The following is a 25188-nucleotide window of genomic DNA, read 5'->3' as shown; positions in this document are numbered from 1 at the left end:
AAAAATTACATATAGAGGGCTGCTATCATACAGTCTTTGTTCCAGCTACTTAAATAATACAAATTAAAAAGAAATGCCCCAAATCACTCAGTCTTTGAATTCATTTTATTATTCCAAGAAGTATTGTCATAGCTTTTTTAAAAATAAATCATGTGTGTCTTGTATCATGGTGTTATTACACTGCATAAAATGCATTGAATTATTCAGTACACTGAGTATTAGCAAGTAGGAAGAAACTATTGGAAACCTAAAAAAGCTCTATTTTTCATTCCAGTTTCCTTAGGAAGATATTCTGATGGAATCTTTGACTGTTGTAATGACATTTTACATTACTGTTAATGTTGTGCTATAACAGAGCTGGAGTATGCTTGAAAAGAAATCCCTAACCACATTTGATGGCCCAAGTGTTATGGGTAGAATTGATGGGAAGCTCAAAGCCTGCAGCTGGTTTGTCATTCCACCTTTCTGCTGCCCCGTGCCAGGCTGCTTGCAAGGGGGAGTTTTGTGTGAAAATCAGTGCAGAATATTCTCTGCCCCTTCCATTTACAAAGTAGTTTTTGTGCACCAGTGCCCTGAAGGGCTGATAGTAAGGCTGAGTGCACCATAGCTAGGTCCTGCAGCCCGTGCATCACCTCTTACATGCAGAAGAAAGCAAAGGGGCAGCAGCAGTGGTTGCGCCTAGACCATGAATGAAGCTGAGGGGCAGCCTTAAAGCCTGCTTTTCAGCGAGGGAGCAAGCTGCACCCCCTTAACCCCAGCAAATTCCCTCTGTTGAGTTTCACTTACTTGGCAGGACAAATGTTGAGCAGTGTTTTCAGAGCTATACATATTCTAAAATGTTTGTCTTTTGTCTTTGTATTTACAATGAAAATTACATAAATATGAACATTTTCAGGGTGGATACTAAGAGGACACCTCACTTAAAGAGCTTCAGTGATGATAAATTTTTGCCTGGAACACCACTCACTAGATAAAGTCACTGTCAAAATCTCAATCTTCTTAAAGTCTAGTTTCCTTTTCTGGCCAATAAGTTGTCTGAATTAAATGGTCATTATTGACAAAATTATCTTTCCTCTTCTTTGTCAAACCAGTGCCTCTCCCGTTGGCTGAGACGGTCTCATCTTGTGTAGAGGATCTTTTCCTTAGGACCCAAAGGACTGCGATGCTGAAGAAAACAGACATGGTGCCCAACACCAAAGTCAGTCCCAGATAAACGTATCTGTGAGAGAAAAGATCTATCAGACCTATCTGGAAGGCAATGTACAATTAGAAGGCAGCCTGGCAGGATGGACACATTTATATTTTTGTGAGGTGAAGCTGAGTGAGGAAGGAGTTCAAGCAAGGCAGCAAGGTGATGACGCTGGCAGCAAGAGATGCTCAGCTCACCCAGGTCAGGTATTGTGTGGACAGTGGCAAAGAAAGTGTGTCAGTCATTGACTGTCATCCTCCACTCTAATGTGCTTTGGTTAGAAGAATGCTAATATTTCTAGGACGATTAATATATTTTTTGGTTGCCTCATCAGCAGTACCAGTGATACCAATGGCATTTTTGATTTACAGGCAGATAATAATGATGACAATAACAACAACAACAACATTAATAATGTCTCATCATGCTTTATTAGTAATGAGTCTGAAATGAGTTTTGTTCTTTTCTTCTCTGATGAAATTTTCAAAAGAAGATGTACCCCTCTTCTCATGTTTTATTTTTGTGGGGGAGGAGGGGAATGGGTGACAACTTACCAGCACCCCTGTTCTCTTGTTTTCCTTTTACCATTGTTATTCCGTTCTCCATGTCAGAGTAATGCCATTCATGAATACAGTTCATATAATTACTCTCCTCTAGCAATGAATCAATAAAGACATCACAGAGCTTAAGCCTTTCAATAAGCCAGGCGTGCTTCATGGCATCTTCCCTTCCTTCTTGTGATCCAGCTCCAATAAGGAACAATGGTGAGGTACAATAGCTCCCTCCAACCCTCCCCCTAGCAGAGCTGCTGAGAAAATGGGAGGAGTTTTAGTAGAAAAATGAGGATTAAATTGAAGTTTTTTTGGCTAAAAATGAAAAGCCATAAATATTTTCAGCAGAAATTAAAATAATATCAACCAAAAAAGACTAAACCAAAAGAGCACTCAAAAAAATGAGCATTATTATTATCATTATTATCATTATTATTATTATTGCTTTTCAGACTCTTTCATTCAAGGTAAAATTTTTCACCCAATTTATTTGATGCAAATTCTCCTGCCAGTGCTAGTCCATTGTGTGTAGAGGTATTTAAGGAATGAATTGACAAGAGTTGTTACCTGAATGCACTGGAATCATAGAGTCTACATGCTCCTCTTCCCCCACATCTTTTGCTTCCCCATTTCAGGCAAGTGGTATCTATTGCCACTCCAAAATACACTGGGGCTGGAATTCCAGCTGGATGTATTTAACAAATAAATAGAGGAAATAACATTACTTTCCAACGTAATCAGTTCTGATCTAGAGGCATGCTAATGTACAATATAAAATAAGAACGACACTTCCACACTCTTTGCTGTTTTAAGAAGTTGCATCTTGCATTCCCTGCACACACACACACACCTTTCTGCCCTGCGTGAAATTAGGATGGGGCATAAAATGCAGAAGAACATCAAAAAGCCTATTGAAGTTGCCAGAAGGAGCACTTACCATGGCTTGGTTGCTTCGCTTTGTAGAAACCCTCTAGAAAAAGGGGAAATATTTCTCCTTCCATAAGCACAATGGAGTTTGTTCAGATTGGGGTGGTGGTGGTTGTTTCCAACATGCTTGCAGGAGTGGGTTGAGAAGGGAGAGAGCCAGTGGAGCTGGGAGCCTGCAACATGGGTGCAAGTATCCTGAGAGGAGCAGGGTCCTCCTGCAGCAGGGACATGGCCGTGCTTATGGGTGATGGAAAGGAAAAGCCTTTCCTTGGGTGTGGAAGGAGACAATGTGGACCCTGGGCAAGCTAGGGAGCCACTGAGGGTTGCTGGAAAAGAAAGTAAGCCTGGAGGGAAGAGCCCGGCTTACAAAGATGTTGTAAGAAAACAACCGATACCTTGTTTTGTTTTTGTTTCATCTGCCTCACCCAGCTCATCTAAATTTTCTGTATTTAAATAAGTGCCCTGCTTCTTGCTAATTGTTATCTTTTCTAATAAGACCTAGAAGATTTTGGAGCTCTCAGTTTCTTGGCATCTCATGGCCCCCTTGCTTTTAGAGAAAGCTTGCAGGCAGCTCTACCACAGGGCTGCAGTCAACCCTGACCTCAGGAATTCCCCTAGAACCTAATGAAAACATGCCTGAATAATGATCACAAAATATTCTAGTACAGACTATTAGGCTTGTTATTGGATAAGAGGAGGCAAGAAGTAATTTTGATGTTAGCTTCATAGCCCTAAGACAGATCCCTTGTCACTTCTATGTACTTTGTCAATCTACATTTTTATTATAAGTATGATACAGCTGTAGGGTTTACAAAATATACAGTTGCTCTCCTTTTCCCAAGCCTCTTCCCTGTGTTTCCCTTTTTTTTTTTTAATCATATAATATTGACTTGTCAGCTAGAAGTAGTTCTTTCCAACAGTCAAAGATTAATTCTGGGATAAGTGACTAATAAGGACTACATTAAAATGCACCCAACCAGACTTACCAAGCACTCTTACTGCCAGGGTATAGATCCCAAGTGCAAATGATTTCAAGTGTGGTTTAATGCACCTAAAAATAAAGAAATCAGTGTTAAGTAGAAATAAAGAATTGACTGTGCATAATTTGAACACAAATAGAAAGCATGAGGGAAGAAAGAGATATTACTTTTCCCTCCCTAATGCAGCTGACTTTAGCAGAATTATAGAAATATGTAAATAATGTGATAAAATTAAAATTGCATCTAGGAATTCTGAATATCTATACTGAATACCAAATTTTAAGGTGGCAATGCATTTTCAGATAAAAACAGCATATAGGAGTTAGGAAGAGAGGACAAGGCTCATGAAATCAAACAATCATCTCATTCAGTTAAGCACTCGATAAAATTGTGGATAATGACCCAGATTAATAAAAAGCATTTAGGCAGACTATGTTAATTTCCCTGTATCTAGGATCAGGATCACACCTCCTATAAAGATAAATCTCTGTCTCTGACAGAACAAACCGTTTGCATTCAAACCTGCCGTGTGAGCCCAACCACAGCTCCTGAGCACAAACCTAAGCCTTTCTGGCTCAAGTTAACTTTAAGCATGTGAGTAGTCCCAGTCACACGGTTAAGCTGGGATGTGCTTGATACCTGCTGAGGCTAATACATGTATTTCATTATGGTAATGTATAAAGCTCCCTGTTGTGTTAGTCTTTGTATTCAATATGAAAAAAATAGGCTGATATTCAGTTACTATCGATTATAAATAGCATTTTGGAGGTACATGCTACGTGCTCTGAAGTAGGATGGACTCAGCTTGCACAAAAATTCATGTAACTGGAAATACTTTTTAAAAATTTATTAAGACATTTCAGAACTAGCTATTTGGTCCCCCACCAGACATGATTTATTATTTTCCAATGTATCTGCCAGGATAGCATTAAGAGCCCTTATTGTGAATAATATTCAGATCATCTTCCCTTGATTTAGTGAAAATGTAAAAGGACACAAAGGGCATGTATGGAAAACAAGACCAAAGTATTGACACAGTCAAAAAATCTTTGTACCCATTTCATTTTGCAATCTGAGGGCTTCATTCTCTAATGCTCTGATCATGGATATTTGTCATACAATCTGTTATAATTGTGGCTTACACAGGCATTGTCATCTCTGCAAAAATGGATGTAATATGATATTGAGCCAGAGGAACAATGCTTTACTGTTTCTATAGGAGCCATGCTACACAAGCAAGTCTCTGCCTGGAAGCCTTTTTAACCCAATGTGAGGACACAAAAAGCAAAGAATGGAAGATAAAACCAAAACCTGGATATGTTTTATCTGTTCTGTAAGGTTTATATCCTGCTAAGATTTCTTCATATAGAATATAATACAGACATCTCTTTCAGGTGGAAAAAAAATTGTTTGAGCATTTGTGTTTTCCACAAAAACTCTAATTGTTCAAGACCCTAAAAGCTAACCCTTTTTTGGGAGACCTGAGACTTCCTTTTCATTGCCTAATGACCTTCTATTAATCACTTGTCCTTAAACAACAGCAATCCAAATTGCAATTTTTTCCCCCAAACTTCAGGACTTCCCCAGGTTCCTTAGCAATTGTTATTGGTCTAATACCACTGAAAGGATATTTCAGCAAATGATTCAGTCACTAGCTTCAAGCATACTTCAATGATTTTACTCTTGTAAACCCTTGAAGTAAATGTCACTATATCTTATAGGCTTTGGGGGATTTGGCTCTATTCATGTTTTACAGCAGGTGCAAGGATATCCCATACTCATCTGAAAACATCAGTGTGCCCAAGCCCAGGAATCTTATCAGAGCTGGCTGAATACTGAAAAATTTAAAAAAAAAGATAATGGCGAAAAATTACTTAAAAGAAGTCTGAAATTTGGCTTTGGGAGTACTTGTTTTCAAAAAGCATTTATTTTCTTTCTGGAAAAAAAAAGCATGTTTTTTGTTCAGACAGATTTTCAGGAAAAGCCAGTCGTTGATGGATTTCAGAAAAATGAGCATGAGCTTAAAATGGAATTGTGCCCTCAGGTCATTTGCAAAGAAAGAAATGGATTGAACATATTGAAACATGTTTTATTTAGCTGTGGAACAGATTCTGGTGCCTTTTTTCCAGCTGAGGAACATATAACTTCTCAATTTCAATTAGACTGCTCTCAAAGTAGAATGATTTTCAACAGGAATGAAAGGTACTGGAACAGAACCAATAAAGCCCTCTCTCTGATTTCATATAACAAAATGCTTTAGGAACTTTACTGAAAACCTTGTTAATCTTCTCCAGATAAATCTGTTAAGCAGCAAGTCCCTGGAGAGCAAGCACTTGGGGCTGTGAAGTCCAGGCAGCCCCCTATGATTTAAGCTTGTCGGTGTCCAGCTAAGAGCGTCTTCTCCCAACATTTCTCCAGTGGAGACAGGACAGATAGCAAGTAGTTGAGCATGGCAGCGGTGGTGCCATGGCCCCATGTGGTACCACACGTATACATTTGCTACCTTGTGTTTTATGGATAAAAAGGAGACGTGACATGTGGAGGTAAAAGGGAAGGAGACTGCAGCCCAGCACAGCCTTAAGCTCATTTTTATACAATAGAGAAACCTCCTGTGGCAGAAGCAACCACAGTGGGCAATCTGACAGAAATACTGATGGCTTTGCTACGCTACAAGCTCTCAGCTTGTGAATCATCTTTCTCTTGGTATATGGACAGCTTCAGGGTGAATGGTTTCACCTTTCAGCAAAAAGTGGTCTTAAATGGATTATAGTATGGTTGGTCTTTCTGCAGTTATTCCTTGGAGAGAAAGACACTGCATCTTTTTGCAATTCTCGATGATAATGCTGCTCGGGCTGGATGCAGCTATAACGTGGGTGGTTAAAGCAACACAGCTCACATGGTTTAAGGCATGTGTTTTACTGTCAGTGTTTGCGGATGACAATGGGGAAGGATCATCACCTCAACCATTTCTATAAGTCTCTGTGTGAACATTATTTCTGATTCAAGGATTGTGCAGGAACCACAGCTGGAGTTACATTTCTTTATTTAGGTTTTCCCATATAGCATATATTCAGCCAGTTCTAGCACCGGCTTTTTCTGTGTGGTATAAAGACACTGGCAATGAGACAGGGCCTGTTCCAGAGAATTTCATTCAAAAGCAAAGAGAATTTTAGGGTAGGAAAACACAGCAATAATAAAGCTTAATTACATATTTACTGTTGTTTCATTTGAGAAGTAGCATGTACCCATGTGGAAATAATTTGGAAAAAGGAACTGAAAAAGAAAGCTTTTCAAGACAGAATGGAGCAGCACTTAGAATCCAAAAGTTGACAAAAATCCAGGTTATGCACTGGAAGTATTATATTCTGTTTGCAGTTTCTAAAACTGGCTTAAAAGCTTACACTTGGTGGTGGACAAATACTTCCAGCAGTTAAATAAGTAGTGGAACAATCTTGTGGGATACACAGGATGAACTCACAATTGTTATGATAGCAAAAACCATCTCATGACAAATCTATCCTTATTTTGAAGAGAGAAATCTTTAAAGTAGCAATTGTATAGAAAAATATAATGGGCCCAAGAAGAAGAGCTGAGTATATATAGCAGTTTGGGTTTGTGTTAGGTCACCTCTGTGTACCTGTGTATTGGTATCCATTGCAAATGTGGAAAATTGGCTACCTACAAGCACATACATGTGTACACAGGCACATGTAGAGCTAATTTCCATTCACATGAAGGCCATTTCACACCATTCTGGTGGTAAGATGCATTAAGGTGAGTGGAATTTCATATAAATGATAATCAGCTCTGCTATATTATGTTTACAACCAGAAACATATAGAAGGTAGAGATAATCATAAGTATGTATTTCAGTGGTAGAAAATTCATTGCCAAATTCTGAGGATGCCTTTTAGTACTGACAAACTATTTTAAAATCCACCTTGCATAGCTGAAAATATGTCACAGAATATTAGGAAGGGAGGAAGACCTAGTTACAGGTGTCAAAGCACCTTGAAAACATTTGGCAATGCTAAAAGAAATGATTGCTTACCTTAGAAGTAGTATGTATCCGGGTGTACCACCTATTGACAAAGTATATGAAGTGATAACCGATATTACCAGAAAATACAGAAACATTTTTGGACATTCATTTCCTTTTTGGCATGGTCCCACCACAGCTGAGGAGCTTCTTGAAGGAGATTCTAAAATTCCCACACAGCTGCAGTTATAAAATACCTGAAAGACAGCAGGTGAAAGGGTAACCATGATAACCAGAACAGAACAAAGTGAATGTTCATATCCATTCCCCATCATGTTTTTCTGGGTAGCCAGAAGTTTAATTCCAAAATGGAAAAAGCTTTACAACAGGAAAAAGTCTTTTTTTGAAGAAGAAGAATTAGCTAATGGAAATATCTACTTTTGATGACAGCAATGTGTGTGTGTGTGTGTGTGTGTGTGTGTGTTTTAATGGTATTGGTAGCCAACAGCTACAAAAATCTTCTACATTCTCCATTTGGGATTTCTACTGGAAGCAGCACTTTAGAAAGTTTTAAATGTGGGTGGCAGATTGCTATAAACCTCAGGAGTTTATGGTTAGGGAGGATTTACCTTACTCAACTTTAATTCATTTACTGTGACAGAACTAGTTATATTAGGAAAACTACAACATCATATACAGAAATAGAAGAATCTCTTACAGTGTTTTTTCCACTTCCATTGGATGCCTGACAGCCGGCAAGACAAGCAGAAACGTAGGTGATTCCATTTTCCCCACATATAGGATCCCAGTCATTTTTGGAACATATGCAGCCTGAGTTGCACTCTGAAAACAGAGCTTGTTCATAATGAGTTATCTGTTTGGTTCTGTAGAAAAAGAGATATTGAAATGATACTTTCTAACAGATGTGAAAGAAATCATCATCAAATCATGGGTTATCCTTTCTGCCAGATGTACCTGAGGTTGGCCTTGTATTTTTAGTCCATTTAGGTGTTGTCTCTTTCCACTTTCACACAGGAGTGTTAATTCTTTTTTTTGTTTTTTGTCAAAAGTATTTTACTATTTCATATGCCTACTATGAGATAGTAGCTACTTTCTTAAGTGGAACAGCTAACAATTTCCATTCATGCATTTTCTAAGATTTTAATTATCGGAGGCTTGATGCCATTAAATCAAACCTGGACAAAAGTTTGATTGCTCCAGTTATAAAGAGAGGAGTGAGTTACTCATGGGACATCATYGCTGGAGAAGTTGGTAGGAAAATGACCAGAATGGGATTCACCCAAACTGAAGGGCTAATATCCACACACTGTCTGCCAGCTCCTGCTGAAGTCAACACTTGAGCTACTCCTGGGGCTGCTGTGCAATCAGAGATGGAAGGTCCTTACATAGAAAGAGCTTTGTAGAGTAATAGCAGGGGCAAAAATGACCAAAAAATGCCAGCCTCAGGTGTACCTCTGTGCTCATGGTTAATCTTTACTTCCTTAAGTTTTGGGTCCAGAAGCTATTACATGCCATGGATTGTTCAGCAGCACACAGAGGCAAGGACCAACTAATTGAATATTACTCCCCTACTGAGCTCCTCAGATTTCCAGGAATTTGTAGGTTCAAAGGATGGGTCCCATGGCAATAATAATTAAAAAGTAATCAGAAAAATAATCTGCACTTATGGCATAAAGCCCTCAGAGCTGAAAACAATCACAAAAGGATTTTGACACAATGCCCACTGGAATAGATGGAATGGTTTCCACTGCTTTGAATCAAATTTCTGAGAAGCATATTTAGGTCAGTAATTCTCCGTTCAAAAATATATTCCTTGTGGAATACAATGAAGAAGGAGTTTGCTTTGAAATAGAACTTTACACTGAAGTTTGCGCTTCCCAACATACCCGTGATACGACACGGTCAGCCCAGCCACATCCGAGTTCTCACAGCCCATCACAAATAATGAAAGAAGTAAAAGGTAACCAAAGAAAGATGATCCCAGGGAAAGTTTTGCAGCCCCTAAGACATTGATTCTGAATTTCTTCATGATCAGTCCCCCTGAGAATATGCCAAAGGCCACAGCAGGAATGTTGATAAGACCTGAAATCAAACAGAAAAATCTGTGTCAATAAAAACGTCCGTTCAATGAACTGTCCACCTCAGTCACAAAAACAGCAGCAGTGCTAACATGAAGTAGCAAAATATGAAGCATCTTCAGTCTGAGGATTTTATTTGCCCAGATTTGGAATGTTTCTACGATGGTGCTGGGACTGCTTTCAAAAACTTGTTCCTAGAGAAATATTTCATTGCTAGTTCTTTGACAGATACATAATTATCAGTGAGATTGTATAGAGGGTCTAGATAGTGATCTGCCAATTCCTTAAGCTATGTGTTTTTCTCCACTATTAGTTTGTTGGTGGAGGGGTTGTTCGAATTCTGTTACTGTTGTAATATTCTGTAGTTGTGGTTGTAACATGTTGCAGTAGTTCTCGGGAGAGCTGCCCTGGGCACAGAGAAGTAAGCTGTTGTCTAGAGCATCCTACTGCCGAGAGCAGCCTAGAAGGCCACAGTCCAGCTGCACAGTTTGGCTCTCTGGGTTTTTGATACAGACCCTCTCACTGCCCCATTCATGTCAATATAATAACAGCAGGAGCAGCACAGTCCACTCTCTGGGGCTGTCCCACTCTGGCTTTCCAGGCCAGCTTCTCTCCTTCCCTTTTCTGCTGGCAGGAGTAGCCTGAACTCCTCATTCCTAGAGGGCAAATCCAGTTTTGGTCTACAGAGTTAAGAAATCTTGAGTGAGATCTGCTGCTTTTTCTGTTTTGATACAGCCAGGAATTATTGGCTGAATGATCCTGCTGATGATCCACTAAGGAAGTCTGCAGTGGGGGGAAGAGCTAGCTATATGCCATTGCCTCTGCGCACAGGAGAGTGAGGGCACAACTGGAAGATCTCTGTTTTTGGCTGCCGAAATTCTCCCTTGGGTGAGTGTTGCAACAGCAAGGAGATACGTATACCCCATGGCCCTCTTCTTCTACCAGGCTTCAAGCAATCCACTGGAAAAGCAGTGAAGATAACATGTAAGACTGGTGACCATTAATCCTTACCTGAACAGCTCTGCTCAAAGCAGTGTCCATATTGATAGACATGGACATCAAGACCAAAAAAATCCTGTTCAGTACATGCGAAAAAGATGTAAAGAGAGACCACTGTAAAAGATACTGCACAATCAAGCACGATGCCCTTTGCTGGATTTCATTGTGACTGAAAATAATTTTCCCAGCTTTACCATCCGATTCTAGCATATGAAATTCCCCATTTTCACAGGACTATGCATTTTGCAGCTTTTAATTGATGCTGACACCTAGTGGTACTGATCTGAGTGTATAAAACAAAAGGAAGTACAAAAACATATATATATTCATATAATAGATGATATTTAGGATGTTTATTCAGGCGTGTGGTGATATTAGAAAATGATTTCAAATGACTTAATTTTAAATATGAGTTCACAACATTGGAATTTCATCCTCCTGCTAAGAAATACACCCTTAAAGGACCTCTTAAATGGAGTCAAAGTGTATCCACCTGTATGCAGGAAAGAAAGCAGTGATTAGAAGAGATGCCAGAAGGTATATTTTTGTTAAAAATAGTCTTATTCTATCCAATAAAAACAGAGGTTAGTATTTTTTTCAGGAAATATTTTATAAAAATCCAGATTACTCAGAGGTTTCCTGCGTAGACACAGACCAATGCTTTCCTCTTCATTTCAATACCATACCTTGGTTAAATGAATACTGCAAGTACTACTGACTTAAAGATTGCCATGAGATACTTGATTTGCATTTGTCTGTTATTTATGTGATTAGGATGCTCTATAGGAAATAATTTCTTTGAGAAGAGACATGTAATGACAAAACTATAAAACATATCTTATTCTGAGCAAAACAGTATACAACAAGATAATCTCATTTTTGTCACCAGCATATCAAGAGAGAGTTTATTAAACAAAATTGTCAAATGTGCTCCTTTTGGGCCTAGTCCTGTTACTGCTGGGGTTCAGGAAGCTACAGTGGGGTGGCATTTGGTCATTCTAAGCACATGTGAACACTGTACTTCAGGGGATTTCAGCAGCAGTATCCAAAATGCAGCAGACATAAACGGAGAGTCCTTACACAATCTCACGTGAGTGCCCTGCTCAAACACTTCCAACTTGCACATTTGCCTGTTCTCTTCTGCCTGTCAGGTGAACCTGGAATGGAAACTGGGAGCTGTGGGATACCCCAGACAGTAAATACCTTCTGCTTGCCCATTCATAGGTGCTTCTGTGGCTCATAGGTACTTATCATGTTCTTACAGCTAACTTTATTGCTTGACACTGGCATTGTGGGAAAAATATTGTATGCATATTTAAAAAAAAGCCATACAAACACAGCAGTGACTGTTTTCTTTCTTGTATATTCCTTGGTTCATGACTACTGAAAAATACCCTTTACAGGCTCCAGCCGTTTTTTGTTACAATGCTTCAAATTGCTCAGACAATTCCGATATCTATCAAAGAGATTGAGACAGAGATTGTTAAAAAAAAAAGAAAAGAAAAGAAAAAGGAGAAGGGAAAGGGAAAGGTAGACAGATAATGTTAGTTCTACTGAGCTCTCAGTTTCTTGGTGGAGAGAAAGAGACAGAAGACTGGGAGAGAAAGGAGACGGAGGAAGGGAAACCCCTTACTGCAGGGATGGCTACTGAGCCAGAGACCTTTCGTAGCCCAGCCATCATATACCCTCTATTGAATACAGTTGCCTTGTCAAATCAGATGGATCTTAATCCTCAATCAGTTCGTACATACCTGAAAGCTTAGCTCCAGAAAATCTGTGAATACAATGAAAAGTACTGTACTGAACGCAGGGATTATTTTCTGGACTTTCCCTGGCCATCAACTACAGTTGAAGATTTCTCCTTTCTTATAGGAGTTTTGTGCCAGGAAATTCCAGCCTCTATCTTTAAGGAATTAACATAGCACAATGGATCACTACAGCTTTTCTGCACATATATACCTCTGTTGCAGTGCAACTAGTGCTGTCTTGAGAGCTCTGAAACAAGGCAGCTCCCTCTGTATTACATAGATGTAAACCTCTTTGCTGTCTCATGCTATTGAATCACTGGACCTCAAAAACTGAATTCAAGTCTCTTGTTTCAATAGCTGGGCGGTGAAGTTCACCATCCTGATGATGTCTTCAAAAATGACCTCCTCCACAGCTTCTGATTTTAGGTGCAGGAAGAGAGGAGGCCAGACTCCCAAAGCTGTCCCTGCTGTTAGCGGAGAAAGATAGTTTCTCCCTCCGAGTCTGGAAGAGCGGAAGATCAGCAACACCGGCAGAAGGAGCGTCTTTCTTGTGTTATACAGGGGAATAGGGAGACTAACTTCATAACTGAGAAAAGGTCTTAAGTAAGGAGCAGAGTTAAGGCAGAAACACCTGATTTTATTTCACTAATATCACACTGAGATAAGGTTAAGTTTTTAATGTGTATATTATATGATCATTGATATGACTTTGACTTCCCTTTATTTAACACCAACCTCTTCAAGAAAGTAAGAAATCACTGGCAATATCAGCTAATTTATGGTCAGTCCTCTAGCACTCACTGAGTTGATATTCCTTCATTGAAATAAATGGGAAGCCAGCAAGGGAACAGATCTGTCTGATGACAAATTTATGTAAAGTATTTTAAAATTAATGCTCTTTTCAATTATTCTCTTGTGATGTATACATTATTCTTCACATTCCCAGTAGAACTGGAAATAAGGTATCAAATTTTGCAGTAACACCTGCATAGATAAACTYAGAACTAACTATTGCTAAAGCCAAAATGAAATAACTTACCTTCTACAAGATACTACTTTAAAGCCAGGCAAGGAAGGAGAAGAAATAAGCATAGCTTAAGAAATAATTTTCCCCATATGTATATGCCACTCCTAAAATGTCCATTTATAAGGTATCAAGAAGCAGATATAGCATTACCTATAACAAAATTAGTCTTTGAAGATGTTTGCCCATACTGTTGTTCAATATATTTTGGCTTATATGTCACCATGCCAATTAAAGAATTGAACTGAATGATACTTGCACACAAATACAGAAAGTAAACTGGATTTCTGAAAAGGTTCTTCAGTGATGGCAAGAAATCTGCAAAACAAAATAATGGAAACGACAACCAGGTCAGAGAGAATAACTTCTGCAAATAATGTTTTTTTAATATGATTGTATGTTCCAAAGGAAGACTGCAGCATACTTCAGAAGGAATAAGTTAAGTCCCATGATGCTCTTAGGAACTGCATTTCTGGATGGGGGAATGGTGAAACAAATTACTAAGCACCTATTTTCTAGAAGAGACATCTTGTTTTAGGTACCTTCCTTTGATCATAAAACAGGTCTGAATTGGTTTCTGTGTGTCCTCAACAGTCACAGCTCCTTTTAGCTTTACTGGGATTGGAGGGTGCTCAGCATAGCTGAAGGTAAGCACAAGCATGTTGAGTTGCAGATTCAAATTTTGAGGAAAAACACTTCTGGCAAGGTAGAGCCAAGGAAACTGAATTGGGCGAAACAGCTGGTGTTGAAAAGCAGATAGCTAGCTAAACATACTTTATGCGGTCTGTGCCCATCCTTATTCTGGTCAGCTTTTGTATGTATTTTACTAATGGATGGCCTTAAAGAAAAAGGAAGCTTAGCACACACAAAAAGGAGGTTTAGAAACTGCTATCACAGGTTTTCACTATTTGACTTCCACTCCTGCAACAGCCAAAACCAGCAAAGGAAACCCTTTGCAGGGTCTCATGATACTTTTTGGGCCACTAGCATAATTTTACAAATCTCAGCTGAAGAAATTCTGCCTGCAAGAGCAGGTCTAGGAAAAAATGAAATTGTTCCCTAGAATCGTGCATACTAGTTAGCTGGAAAGTTACACTGGAGAAAAAAAAAATGAGGCTATTAAATGGTATAAAAACTTGTGAGAGAGAGAGACTGAACAGTGARGAAACAAACTCTAGTGACTTGCCTTTTGCCATCTCAGCAATCTTCATATGCTGCTGATAAGATTTCTGTTGCTCTTTGTTATCCTCAGTGATGAACTTTGACTGCTCAGAAGAGGTACTGGAGCCCTTTCTGCTTTCGGGTTTTGGTAGGTGCTTGGGCAGGAACCAAAACGGGATGCCAGCCAGAACACTAATCACACCTGCTATTAAGTAACCCAGCCACCAAGCTCCCACCCACTGCACATCCTTGTGAGTTATTGTTATGCTGTCTGGAGAAAGTCAGAAAGGAGAAATAAACAAATACTTTTAGGGAAAGTTTGCTGATAATGACGAAGGTGATTTTTGCAGGGACTTTCTCCAGGAAAGTCCGCCTCCACCCCAAGTTTGTCTGTGCCACATGTCTCTATTGGTGTTATGAGAGCAGCTCGGGGGAGGTGATAAAGGTTTGCTGATCCCTGGGGACAGCAGTGGCCTTTCCCTAACACCACGGGGGCCCAGATTGTGCCGTGCACACATCCCCGGAGAGGATGTACCCAAGGGGGTTACTGCAGGTGGTTGCAGCCTGCTCYCAGCTGGGCTGTTCTGCACAGAAGCTGTGGAGCCAGCCAGAAACCAGGGCAGAAGGTGCTTTCCTGGGAGGAATGAAATCAGGAGCTCTGGTACCAGTTTCAGGACTTGTTTTCTATCCAATGACAATGTAATCCAAAAGTCACACGTTTGGCTCTTAGCAGGATACTGAGCCTTGGGTCTACCTCCTCCTGGTATCTGCTGCCTCCCTAGTGCCTCCTCACTTGGATGATCTCCTGCGAGGCAGGATCTGCTCGGACTGAGGAAGTGTCAAGACTCTTACTTCCTCTGTAGCTGTTCTCGTTGTTAGGCTTTTTCGCATGAGGCACTGCATTGCTGTCATCATTTTATCTCCAAAGTGCCAGCTCTGATCTAGTAGCCCCTTATCCTTAGAAGAGATACTAGAACTAGATAGTTCTTGGCCTAAAATACATGCCTAGAATAGGCATATTGGAGCCTGACTAAAATTTTAAACCCAAGTTTTCTGACTTACCCAGATCTACAAAGCCAATGTCAACATAAAGTTTGGCACAGAGGGATCCTAGAAGAAAGCCAAATATTGGGCCTATAATTGCAACTGTCTGTACGCAGCCTGTAATAGAAAACAGGGGACTGTTATGTTTCTAAGTGAAAATGAGCATTGGTTCTTGCTGTACATAAGAACAAAGTATGACATTGGATAGGTAACAAGTGATGCGATCTTAAATTACTGAGTCAACCTTCGCTCTCTGACACATTAGTTACTCAAGTTAGCACTTCTGCAAGAAGAAACCAACAATAAAATTTGGCCCACTACATTGATACTTTTTCTTTTTTTGGTTATCATACAATTAAAGAATGAAATTCAGCCCAAAGAAAAGAAGTTCAAGGAACTTAATGGCCTAAGCTCAGTAATAGCACCACTGTATAATTGATATAAACTGTTTAGCTGACATATATTAAAATAACTGGAAAACAAATATCAACGACTGAAATTATTTCAGTAATTTAAATTGTAGTGGACCTTGGACAGGCTGAAAAATCACTGTGATTTGGTACCCAATATTTATTTCAATAGACTCTAAGCCAAACTTCCCACATATTTTGTGTTTTCATAATTGATCTGAAAATCTGGCAAGAACAAGTCTTTTACACAGGGATTCTGTTTTTTGCCAGGCTGGAAACACATCAAGAAAGGATGCTGACAGGGCAGGACTTTTGGGTAGTATTTCAGATGAATGTGCAGAGCTCTTCACCCAACGAACACAAGAAAACAGTGATCCCAACTTTTCAAACCGCAGCACTACTTATTACAATTCTACATTAATCTGGAGGGAAAGTTTTAAGAGTTTCCTGGAATTCTATTTTAAGTGCTTAAAAAAATACATGTTTTTATCACTTTCCAGAGAACTGACTGTGCACAGAGGCTCAACAGTCCACATCCAGAAGAATTAGGAAGATTAAGGTAACAGCAGGAACCTAAGGTCAAATTCTTTTCTCAAATTAAGATAATGGAACTGGACTGGTATAATTAAAGGGGAACTTGGTCCTTTGAGTGTACGTGATTGTTAAATAAAACTTTAATATTGGAAATGATGCAAACAAAACAGTCAGGGCAGGTTAGTTCAATAACACTCATTCCATTATTCAGAATGGCTCAGTTTCCATCAGGGAAAAATCCATTAGGAAAAACTAATTTATTTATTTTACCAATGTATAAGGCGGCATTCTCTTCAACGGCATAATCATCAATGTATGTAATTCCCAAGGGCTGGATAGGGGTTTCACCTATTCCACGCAAAAGATTTCCCAGTAAAACATAGATCCACATGGATGAGCCAGCTTCTTTTTCACATCCTGGATACATCAGCACAGAGACAGCAACAGGTTTTTCATAACATTTTGCTACTAAAAGAACAGGACTAAAAGAACGTGAGTGAAATACTTCTGAAGTGGGCAAGCAGTGTACCTTGAACTGTGAAAAAAAGGTTTGGTGGGGATGAGGGTGGAAATTTTAACCCAATCAGCTTGAGGCAGACACACGTTTAGCGTGAAAAGCTTCAGCCAAAGATATTAAATGTTGGCTAGTTTTATAAATTTGCTGCTACATCCCAGGTAGAAACTGTTTTCACTTGCTTCTGACCAAAATTGGGATCTCCTAATGGAAAGATTTGGGAAACACTGAGGATAGACAGCGCTATCAATCACATTTAGTTCACACATTTTCCAACAGAAGGAAGATGGTGACTTTCCCAGGTCCCAGGGGAGACCACCTGGCATTTCTGCAAGCCACGAAGCTGCAGAAAGCTTCTGGAGCAGACAGCAAGGCTGGAGGAAAGGCCCCAGCCTGAAAAGATATCTTGGCAGTTGGCAGAAGGGTTTTCAAGTCTTTCTTAAGAAATCTGTTTCACCCAGCAGATCTGGCTTTTCCCTGGGAAAGATTCGTCTGATTCCCATTTATTATTTTTACATCCTAATAAACTAGTGCATTAGAGTTTGGGAGCCTTTTGATGTATTTTAGTATGCTTATCACAGCATTTGAAAGGGATTGTTCTTACCTGCATTTATTTTGGCTTGAGATTTTTCCAAGGCCGAGAGCGGAATTTGGCTTTTTTCCTGTAGACATGGGGAGAGGCTAACAGTTGAATTGATGGTGGAAGGAAATCTTTCATACCTATATCTGTTTAAAAACAAAATTGTCTTTACCCTCTCAACTTATATGAAAAAAACAAACAAAACTCTTGTTATCATGGGAAACAGGCCCATAGCACTTAAATGAAGATTTCATCTGCATCCCATTATAATGATCTGTGTGGTTTGCAGGGAATAAATGGAACTTGGTTTATACTGTGATACTGTATGAAAATGGTTCCCTCAGATCTCTCTGTGTCACAGTGATGCGTGTCAATTTAACAAGCACTTTCCTCTACTATGACACATGAATCTACACTAGTGTACGTTGATTATCAGACAGTTGGTGTACCCTCTAGCTTGTGCTTTATGCTCAGATTGTCTCCCTCACTTTGTTCATCACTTCACCACTGAGGCTTTTATAATGCTTAAACCACGTCAAAAAGTGGCTGATCAGATCACAGATTAATAAATTGATAAAAGTTGATTACAACTGTGAATAGGGTATATGTTAAATTACTTGCTTTGCTGTAATAAAAGAAGTCCTTTCATAATAAATATTAAGTTGAGTAATCACATCAACATATGGCTATTTCTACTGGCCTAGTCACAATCAGTGCCTAAATATTTTAATGAGGTAGCCTCCAGTGTGCATAGCCCAGCAGGAGAACAYCGATCACTGTGCGCTTACCGTTCCATGAAGAACTGGGGCATCGCAATTAGGAATGTTCCAGCTGACATAATTAAGCAGCCTGCACCAATTATCCTTGGCCTGTGAAGCTTCGCTCCAAAGTAGCTTACAAGAATTATGATTAGGAGGTTCCCTTTGAAAGTACAAAAAGAAAACTGAGATTTACGACCTGTTGATAAGAGACCTAGGCTCTAAAATAAAGATCCCTAGCATGTAGTATGCACAGAAATTTCAGGGGGCTGATCACATGGGGTTGGTACTTTTCACCGTTTCTAGGCATTCTTATGGGAGCCCAATACCTTCCCTGATAAGAAAACCTTAAGCTTTTGGAAAAGCAGCAGGAAAGAAGAGAAGGACTATGTCAGATGATAGCCAGTAGCAGAAGATGAGGAATATCTAGGAAAGCAAGAAAAGAAGAAATCAAACAAGCTTTACATGCTTAAGCTAAGATTTCATTCCCATGAATACCACTGTCCACTGAACACCCAAGAGAAAAATTCAGTAATTTGAAATAGCCAGAGGTGATGTCACTCTGGAAAGCTTAGTGTAAGAGTGACCTGGATGGACTGGAAAATGGAGGGAGATTATAGTTAGAGTTTTGTACTCTTGCTGCTTACCAAAGCATGAGGATACATTGGTGGGACTGGACAATTACTTATGGGTGAAGAGGACTGCTGACAAAAGGAGGGAAAAATCTGAAATCTGTGCAGCTAAATTGTCATTCTACAGGTAAAATTTGTATTATTAAATTTCATGACATGAAGTTCTGGTTGGGCTAGCCAACAGCTGAGCTTATCAAGTCATGTAGTTACCTGAATGGGTGAAATGATCCTTCACTCCACATCATATGTTAACATTTTTACTTATTGGGGAGTAAAATGGGAATAGTGTATGCTGTGGCCATTACTGTTTTCATAATGGAATTCCTGTTTTTACAGGTTCTGAGAAACAATGCCAACCAGAACCATACATAATGGTTCCATGTGTTGGCCACACAGGACCATGTGTTGGCCACTACTAYGGCCTTTATCATAAAGTATTTAGGAATGTGTTGAATTGTTTGTGCCAGCAGCCCTATCTTAGCCAATGTAAATATATCAAGTCATGTTGACCACTACTAGGTGAATCTCGCTCAGTGTTAATGGGCCAGAGGGATACATTCTTCAAAAGAAATTACATCACTTTTTTTTTTTCTGAAAACAAAAATGGGTTTCTACAGCACATACCAATTTCAAAACTGCCATCAATAATGCCAACCAAAGATGAAGGGATATCAAATCTTCTTTCTATTTGTGTGATAGTACTTTTTAGATAACTTCCTGACAGTGCTTTTGCGAAATAAACAAAAGATAATGCACTGAGAAATATCTGTGAAAGAAAGTGACAGTGATTATAATCAGGCAATACAGAAAGCTTTACTTAATTAACTATTTTTAAATAATTCTTACATTCCCACCTCTTCTTTTCCCAAATAACCATGTCAATATTTCTCCTACTCTTTGTGAAATATGCTAGATTGCCAATGTATGCATTTCCTATGATCAATAACAATACAAACTGAACTTGCTAGTGGCCAGTACAGGTGCTAATTTCTCATAGATGCCAAAGCAATTGATGTCTTGAAGGACAGAGAAATACAGCAGCCTCCTGATCCCTCTAATGGAGGGTATCCTACAACAACGACAGTATGGATAAATTTTAAGTGTCAGTAAATGGGTATTTTTTTAACATAGGCTTTTGCCTTGTAGGAACCTGACTAAAAACATGTATTTTCACCCATTTTACCAGGGTATCTAACAACCAGCTGGATTTTAGAGTCTTGTTCTGATATGATATCCCCATTGAAGCCCAGGGCGGTAGTAAGGTGTCCGTACAGGAGTGTCTTCAGCTGCGTGAACTTCAGAGTAGAACTGGATGTTAAACAACGAGGAGATAGATGTAACTCTTCTATAACTGTCCTCTCGCCACCAAAGCTCTTGTCAGCTGTAACATCTGCATGTTCATAAGAGTACATAGCGCATCTTGCAGGTGGGGAACTTTCTCACACCCTTCTGTTTTGCAGAGGCGGTTATTTTCACTGAGGTATTTTCACATTGTCTTTTGTGCATTAGGCTGAATCAGGAGTGTGCTTTGGACGTGAAACTCCTGTCCCCTTCACTGTACTTTGGTTCACACTATGAATGCACAGACCACAGTTCTTTCACATGAAATTAAGCTGGAAGACGTGCTCCAGAAGTGCAGCTAAGTCACTTTAACAGATAACAGGTGTTCAGTCTCTGGGGCAAGACTAGAGTTAGTGTGAAGTAACACCTCACCCTGAATGCATAAAGACCGACTGCTGGGTCCTTAGCACCAACTGTTTCACTCCTACTGAGCTATTTCCTAACGTAAATGCAGCCTTACTGTGTTTACTAACTGCAGAAATACTCAACAGACACAGTGCAATCTGTAATGGGAACTGCAACACTGCTTTCTATCTTCAAATACAGGCTGTGTTGACTGAACATATACTGCTCTTTGTGAAAGGTGTAAAAAAAAATATAAAACCAACCAAATAACCAAAACCAGAAACAAAAAGACGCAGTTACGTTTGGTACATGAAGAGGTCTAGATCTCTGTCCTACCCTTCAGGACTGCTCTCTAGGCAATCATGCTTGCAACAAGCAGGAGCTCTGAACAGTCTGCCCCATGTCCAAGCGCAACATCCTTAAAACATCACATTCGACAGGGCACATATTGGTACCAACACTGGCATCAATGTTTAATGAGAATTCCTATGCCAAGGTTCAAAAACATCTGTGTCACATTCAACATACTTTTCCTTTTTTAGCACTGTTATTAAGCAATATCTCTTTCAGAAATGCTTGTGGGTACATAAACAATACCTCGTTCTTTTTTCCCACTGCGAGGGTTCTCAAAAAGCTCTCCAGGAAAAAAAAGATTGATATAATCTTTTTACATTTGCTATGTGTTTATGCCCTTCAGTTTTAAACATCAATGGTAAAACAGGTATTTTTTTCCACAGGAAAATTATATAAGTGAAACTGGAACTTCAGACTTCTTCTACTTTGGCACTGATTTTTCCTCTTGGTTTGGAACTATCCCAGGAGGGAGATGGAGACCATATACTGTGGTGGAAAAAATGCTCCTGATTTAGAGCTGTGACAGAAAAGTGCACATGATTTCATATTCTTCTGTGGTTTGTCATAGACTGCACATATGCAGGTATTTCACCACATCTTTTTGGTCAATAAAGGCTATTTTCATGAATGGGAAGGCTGGTAATTAATGAAAAACCAACCTGCTGAATCTCTGCATTGTTTTGGTATTCTAAAGCTTAATCATGCCAGTTCTAGTTCCCAGAAGGCACAAATTTCTCGAACATGAAAAACTGAGATGTAATATTATTGCTCTTCTGTTTTTGGAGCTAGTAAACTGATTCCTGACTGATCTATGACTGCAGTTTTATTCAATGAGGGAATTGGATTATTGTTGAGGCAAATAGAGGAACAAAGATAGAATTGCTATTATGTTACAAACTTAATTAATACAACTTATCTTTTATTTCAAAACAGGACCCAATTTTTGACCTTTGCAGAGCAAGACCACAGAGAGTATTCAGGAATCCAAACCTTTTTACTGCAGTTATCTTACTCAATTAATCGAACAAGATCTTAACTGCTCTGCATAATTTATAGAGTTCAGTTCTACTACCACTGAAATCAATGACTTTATTGGGATCTTTGTTAGTCTCTGAAAGAAGATTTGTTTGATTTTGGTTAGCGTGGAAAACCAACAGAAATAAAGAATGTGCAAGATGAAGAGAATTGGACAAGAGCAAAGATTCAGTTTCCATATACCTCAGATGAACTCAGCTCATGTTTGCATGGGGATTTATTGAGCCCTCACACAAGAGTTTTATCTGTAAAACACTGACAGAGACTGTAGGTAAAGCACCATACTGTTGTCCATCCCGCTGTGTCCCCGAAAAGCCTTCCCAGAGGGATTGCTCCTCCCAGGCGTGATGCTCGTACCATCAGGCAGGTAAAGGCTCTAGCAGGAGGCTCAAAGCAGGGGGTTTCCGCTGCCCAGAGGAAGCACTTTGGGTGGGCGAGAGAAATGCAAACGCAGCCGTGAACTTTCACAAATGTTCACAGTCTGTTTTCAAAGTCTTCTCATGTGGAGTTTGCTCATATCAGGAATGTTACAATGATACTTAAATAATATACCACTCCAAACATGCAGGTAGTAATATAGATATTATTTTACAGACCCAGACGACTACCGTGGCTGCAATCTTAAAAAAGGCAGTACTTACTAACAGCTGACTGCGGTACCTGGCTTCTCACGTTCTGCTCTTAACCTCAGGAAAATAGGGTGATGCAATAAAGAGGATGTATTAGCCTTTCAGGATGACCCTTGAAGAGCTTATGATACGCTATCCTGAATCAACAGGTCCTATCTGAACATTGCCAAACGTTAGGCAAATATAGAACAGAAGCACACTTTTTTGCATCTTAGAAAGATCTTGAATAATTTCATACTGACTCAACAACACAAAACTAGAACTGAAAAAGGGTTAGTTCACCAAAAAAGAGGTCTTCTACATGCCTAGCAGAATATTCAAAACTCTTACTCTACCTTTATGCCTCCACAACATGATTGTTTTTCCTTGGAAGCAGAAGATTCAGATTTGAATGAAGATCGATCAACTGGCAGGATTATGTTGTTTGAGAAAAACTGAGAATTTTCTTTTGACAAAATCTCCATGATGATATCCCCTGCCTCTAAACCAGAAAACATGAAGAACATTTTAAAAGGGTATCCTATCAGCTCAGCCTGAAAAGCTCGTCATGTGACAGCAACACCCTGCTGTACTGCTTTCCCTACAACAGCAATTATCAAACTTTACAGCAGAATCTGAACAGTGCACTGCATGTTTAATTATGGAAATTTGCAATCCAGTTGCCTATTATAATGGAGATTAAATCATACTCAGTAAACAGTCTTCATCTTCATTCTCTAGCTATCATCAACATGATTTCACTGAACATTTGACCAAGCATTACCAGCTGACTAAATTGAGGCTTGATAATGTTAAATAACATTTCTGGAGCTTATATGCAAGTTCATGTTTCTAGATGTGACCATGTCTGCAGAGATTTCTCAGAGCTGATCTCTGAATTTCCCATATATCTGGGACATTAAGTAATTAGATCAAAGGAAATCTAGCCCTGTTAATGAGGGACTTGAATTGTTTTATAATGAAACATTAGCTCTAATCGTTTGATGTTAGTTAATGAGTTACACAAGAATAAAGAGGTTTAGTTCCCTTTACCATTTTAGATAGGGCCTTAGGGCTCAATGGTTTTGCCAATTGTTATAGGAAAATGTGAATTTCCTTCTTTTTAGGTAAATACAAAGAAGTAAAGAAAACCTAAATACTGAAGTTTGAAAACAAAAAATATCAGTAATTCTTAAATCTCTACTTATATACTACAGTACCTTGTTCTTAATTTCAGTCTCTAAATCAGATCTGGAAATATTTATTAAACAAGCTTTTGTGTTCACTTTTAAGCAGCACTATAGAACTGCTGACTGAAAACAGGAATAGGTGAAATTCTTATTCTTTTATAAGTATGTAGAAAGACACAGACCTTATATAAATAAAAGATATATTTTTGTGTGTGTGTGTGTTCATAAATATATATATTTATGTATGTATGTATATCTCTATATATCTACGTATTCATGGGTTCCCAAGGGTCTGTGCAGTAGGTACTTGTGTTTCCACAAGTAATGTAAAATTTGATGTAACCAATTAAATTTAACAAAAGTATATCTAGATGCTCATGCAAATACTTGCCTAGCCTCTGTTCATAATTGTCAAAGTAAAAAGAGAGAAATATTTGCATATGACACTGCTGTGTCAGGGACTAAAATGAATTTTCTTACTAGCACTGTTGGGTGTAAAGATGTTTGTAAGAAAGACCAATAATAATGAAAGGAGGATGGCTTGTGCGTGCTTCAGAAAACTTATAACCTATTCCTACCCAACTGATGACTTTTTGTAATCTTGGGAAAAGCCATGCTGTCTCTCTGTGCTCCACTTCTTAATCTGCTCAGTGGGGAATGACAGCATGTATCTCAGTGCTCTGAGAGCAGAGTGAGGATAAATTCATTCAAATTTGTGCATATGGAGATGAAACTCCTATAAGCTATGATGGCATGTAAACACATGAGATAGATAGATAGCCTTTAGCTTAAGCTTTGAAATGCTGAGCATATTATTACTATAGCAATTCAAGAATGAAATGAAATGAAAATGAATTTCAAGAATGAAAAAAACCAAACAGATAAGGAAAATTTTGCAACAAAACCAGTCCTACCCTCCGTCAGGTGCATTGTCCTTATGTCTGAGTAACCAACATTCAACTTGGAAAAGTCCAGCAGGGGAGCAGAAGGGCTGCACAGTCTCCTTCCCTGCGCCCCATATACAGGTTTGACCCCCCCAAAATGTCACAGAGACATGGAGATGAAGTATGACACACCAGGACTGGAGAGTGACATACAAATCCATGCCACACTTTGCTGGGGCAGTTCTCAGATGGACAGAGAATGGGTAGCAGTGTTCAAACAAGTCTTATACTCTACAGGCTAA

At 39.1% G+C, this 25188-nt stretch overlaps 1 protein-coding gene across 2 annotated transcripts; it reads right to left on the bottom strand.

Annotated features, from left to right (window-relative positions):
- Positions 1 to 999: 999 nt before the first annotated feature.
- LOC112966596 (solute carrier organic anion transporter family member 1C1-like) lies at positions 1000 to 23306 on the bottom strand. 2 transcript variants are annotated; one of them, XM_026066896.1, is made up of 14 exons: positions 23169 to 23306; positions 19754 to 19895; positions 18528 to 18660; positions 17764 to 17885; positions 16916 to 17062; positions 15720 to 15818; positions 14683 to 14928; positions 13650 to 13814; positions 9534 to 9729; positions 8345 to 8510; positions 7699 to 7883; positions 3654 to 3718; positions 2308 to 2425; positions 1000 to 1219 (listed from the first exon to the last, which is right to left on the bottom strand). In XM_026066896.1, exons 1-14 carry the CDS (start codon positions 23295 to 23297, stop codon positions 1000 to 1002), a joined length of 2133 nt encoding a protein of 710 aa, XP_025922681.1. In that variant the 5' UTR covers positions 23298 to 23306. The 2 variants fall into 2 exon arrangements, with proteins under 2 accessions (XP_025922681.1, XP_025922680.1); XM_026066895.1 differs by lacking the exon at positions 16916 to 17062 and having other exon boundaries at positions 23169 to 23297.
- Positions 23307 to 25188: the final 1882 nt, after the last annotated feature.

The sequence above is a fragment of the Apteryx rowi genome, unplaced genomic scaffold (assembly GCF_003343035.1).
Source record: "Apteryx rowi isolate R43461 unplaced genomic scaffold, aptRow1 scaffold_25, whole genome shotgun sequence".
NCBI classification, from domain to species: domain Eukaryota; kingdom Metazoa; phylum Chordata; class Aves; order Apterygiformes; family Apterygidae; genus Apteryx; species Apteryx rowi.
Note: the sequence above shows the minus strand (reverse complement) of the source record. Positions and strands in the feature narration are given on the sequence as shown.

What these genes read in the sequence shown, in the direction of transcription:
- LOC112966596 (XM_026066896.1), bottom strand. Translation starts at nt 23,297, where the DNA reads ATGGAGATTTTGTCAAAAGAAAATTCTCAGTTTTTCTCAAACAACATA. An exon ending in AAAGACTAATTTTGTTATAG is followed by an intron (nt 9,730 to 13,649) that starts GTAATGCTATAT and finishes GTTTGATTTCAG; the next exon opens with GTCTTATCAACATTCCTGCT. An exon ending in TATGATTCCAGTGCATTCAG is followed by an intron (nt 1,220 to 2,307) that starts GTAACAACTCTT and finishes TTTCTCTCACAG; the next exon opens with ATACGTTTATCTGGGACTGA.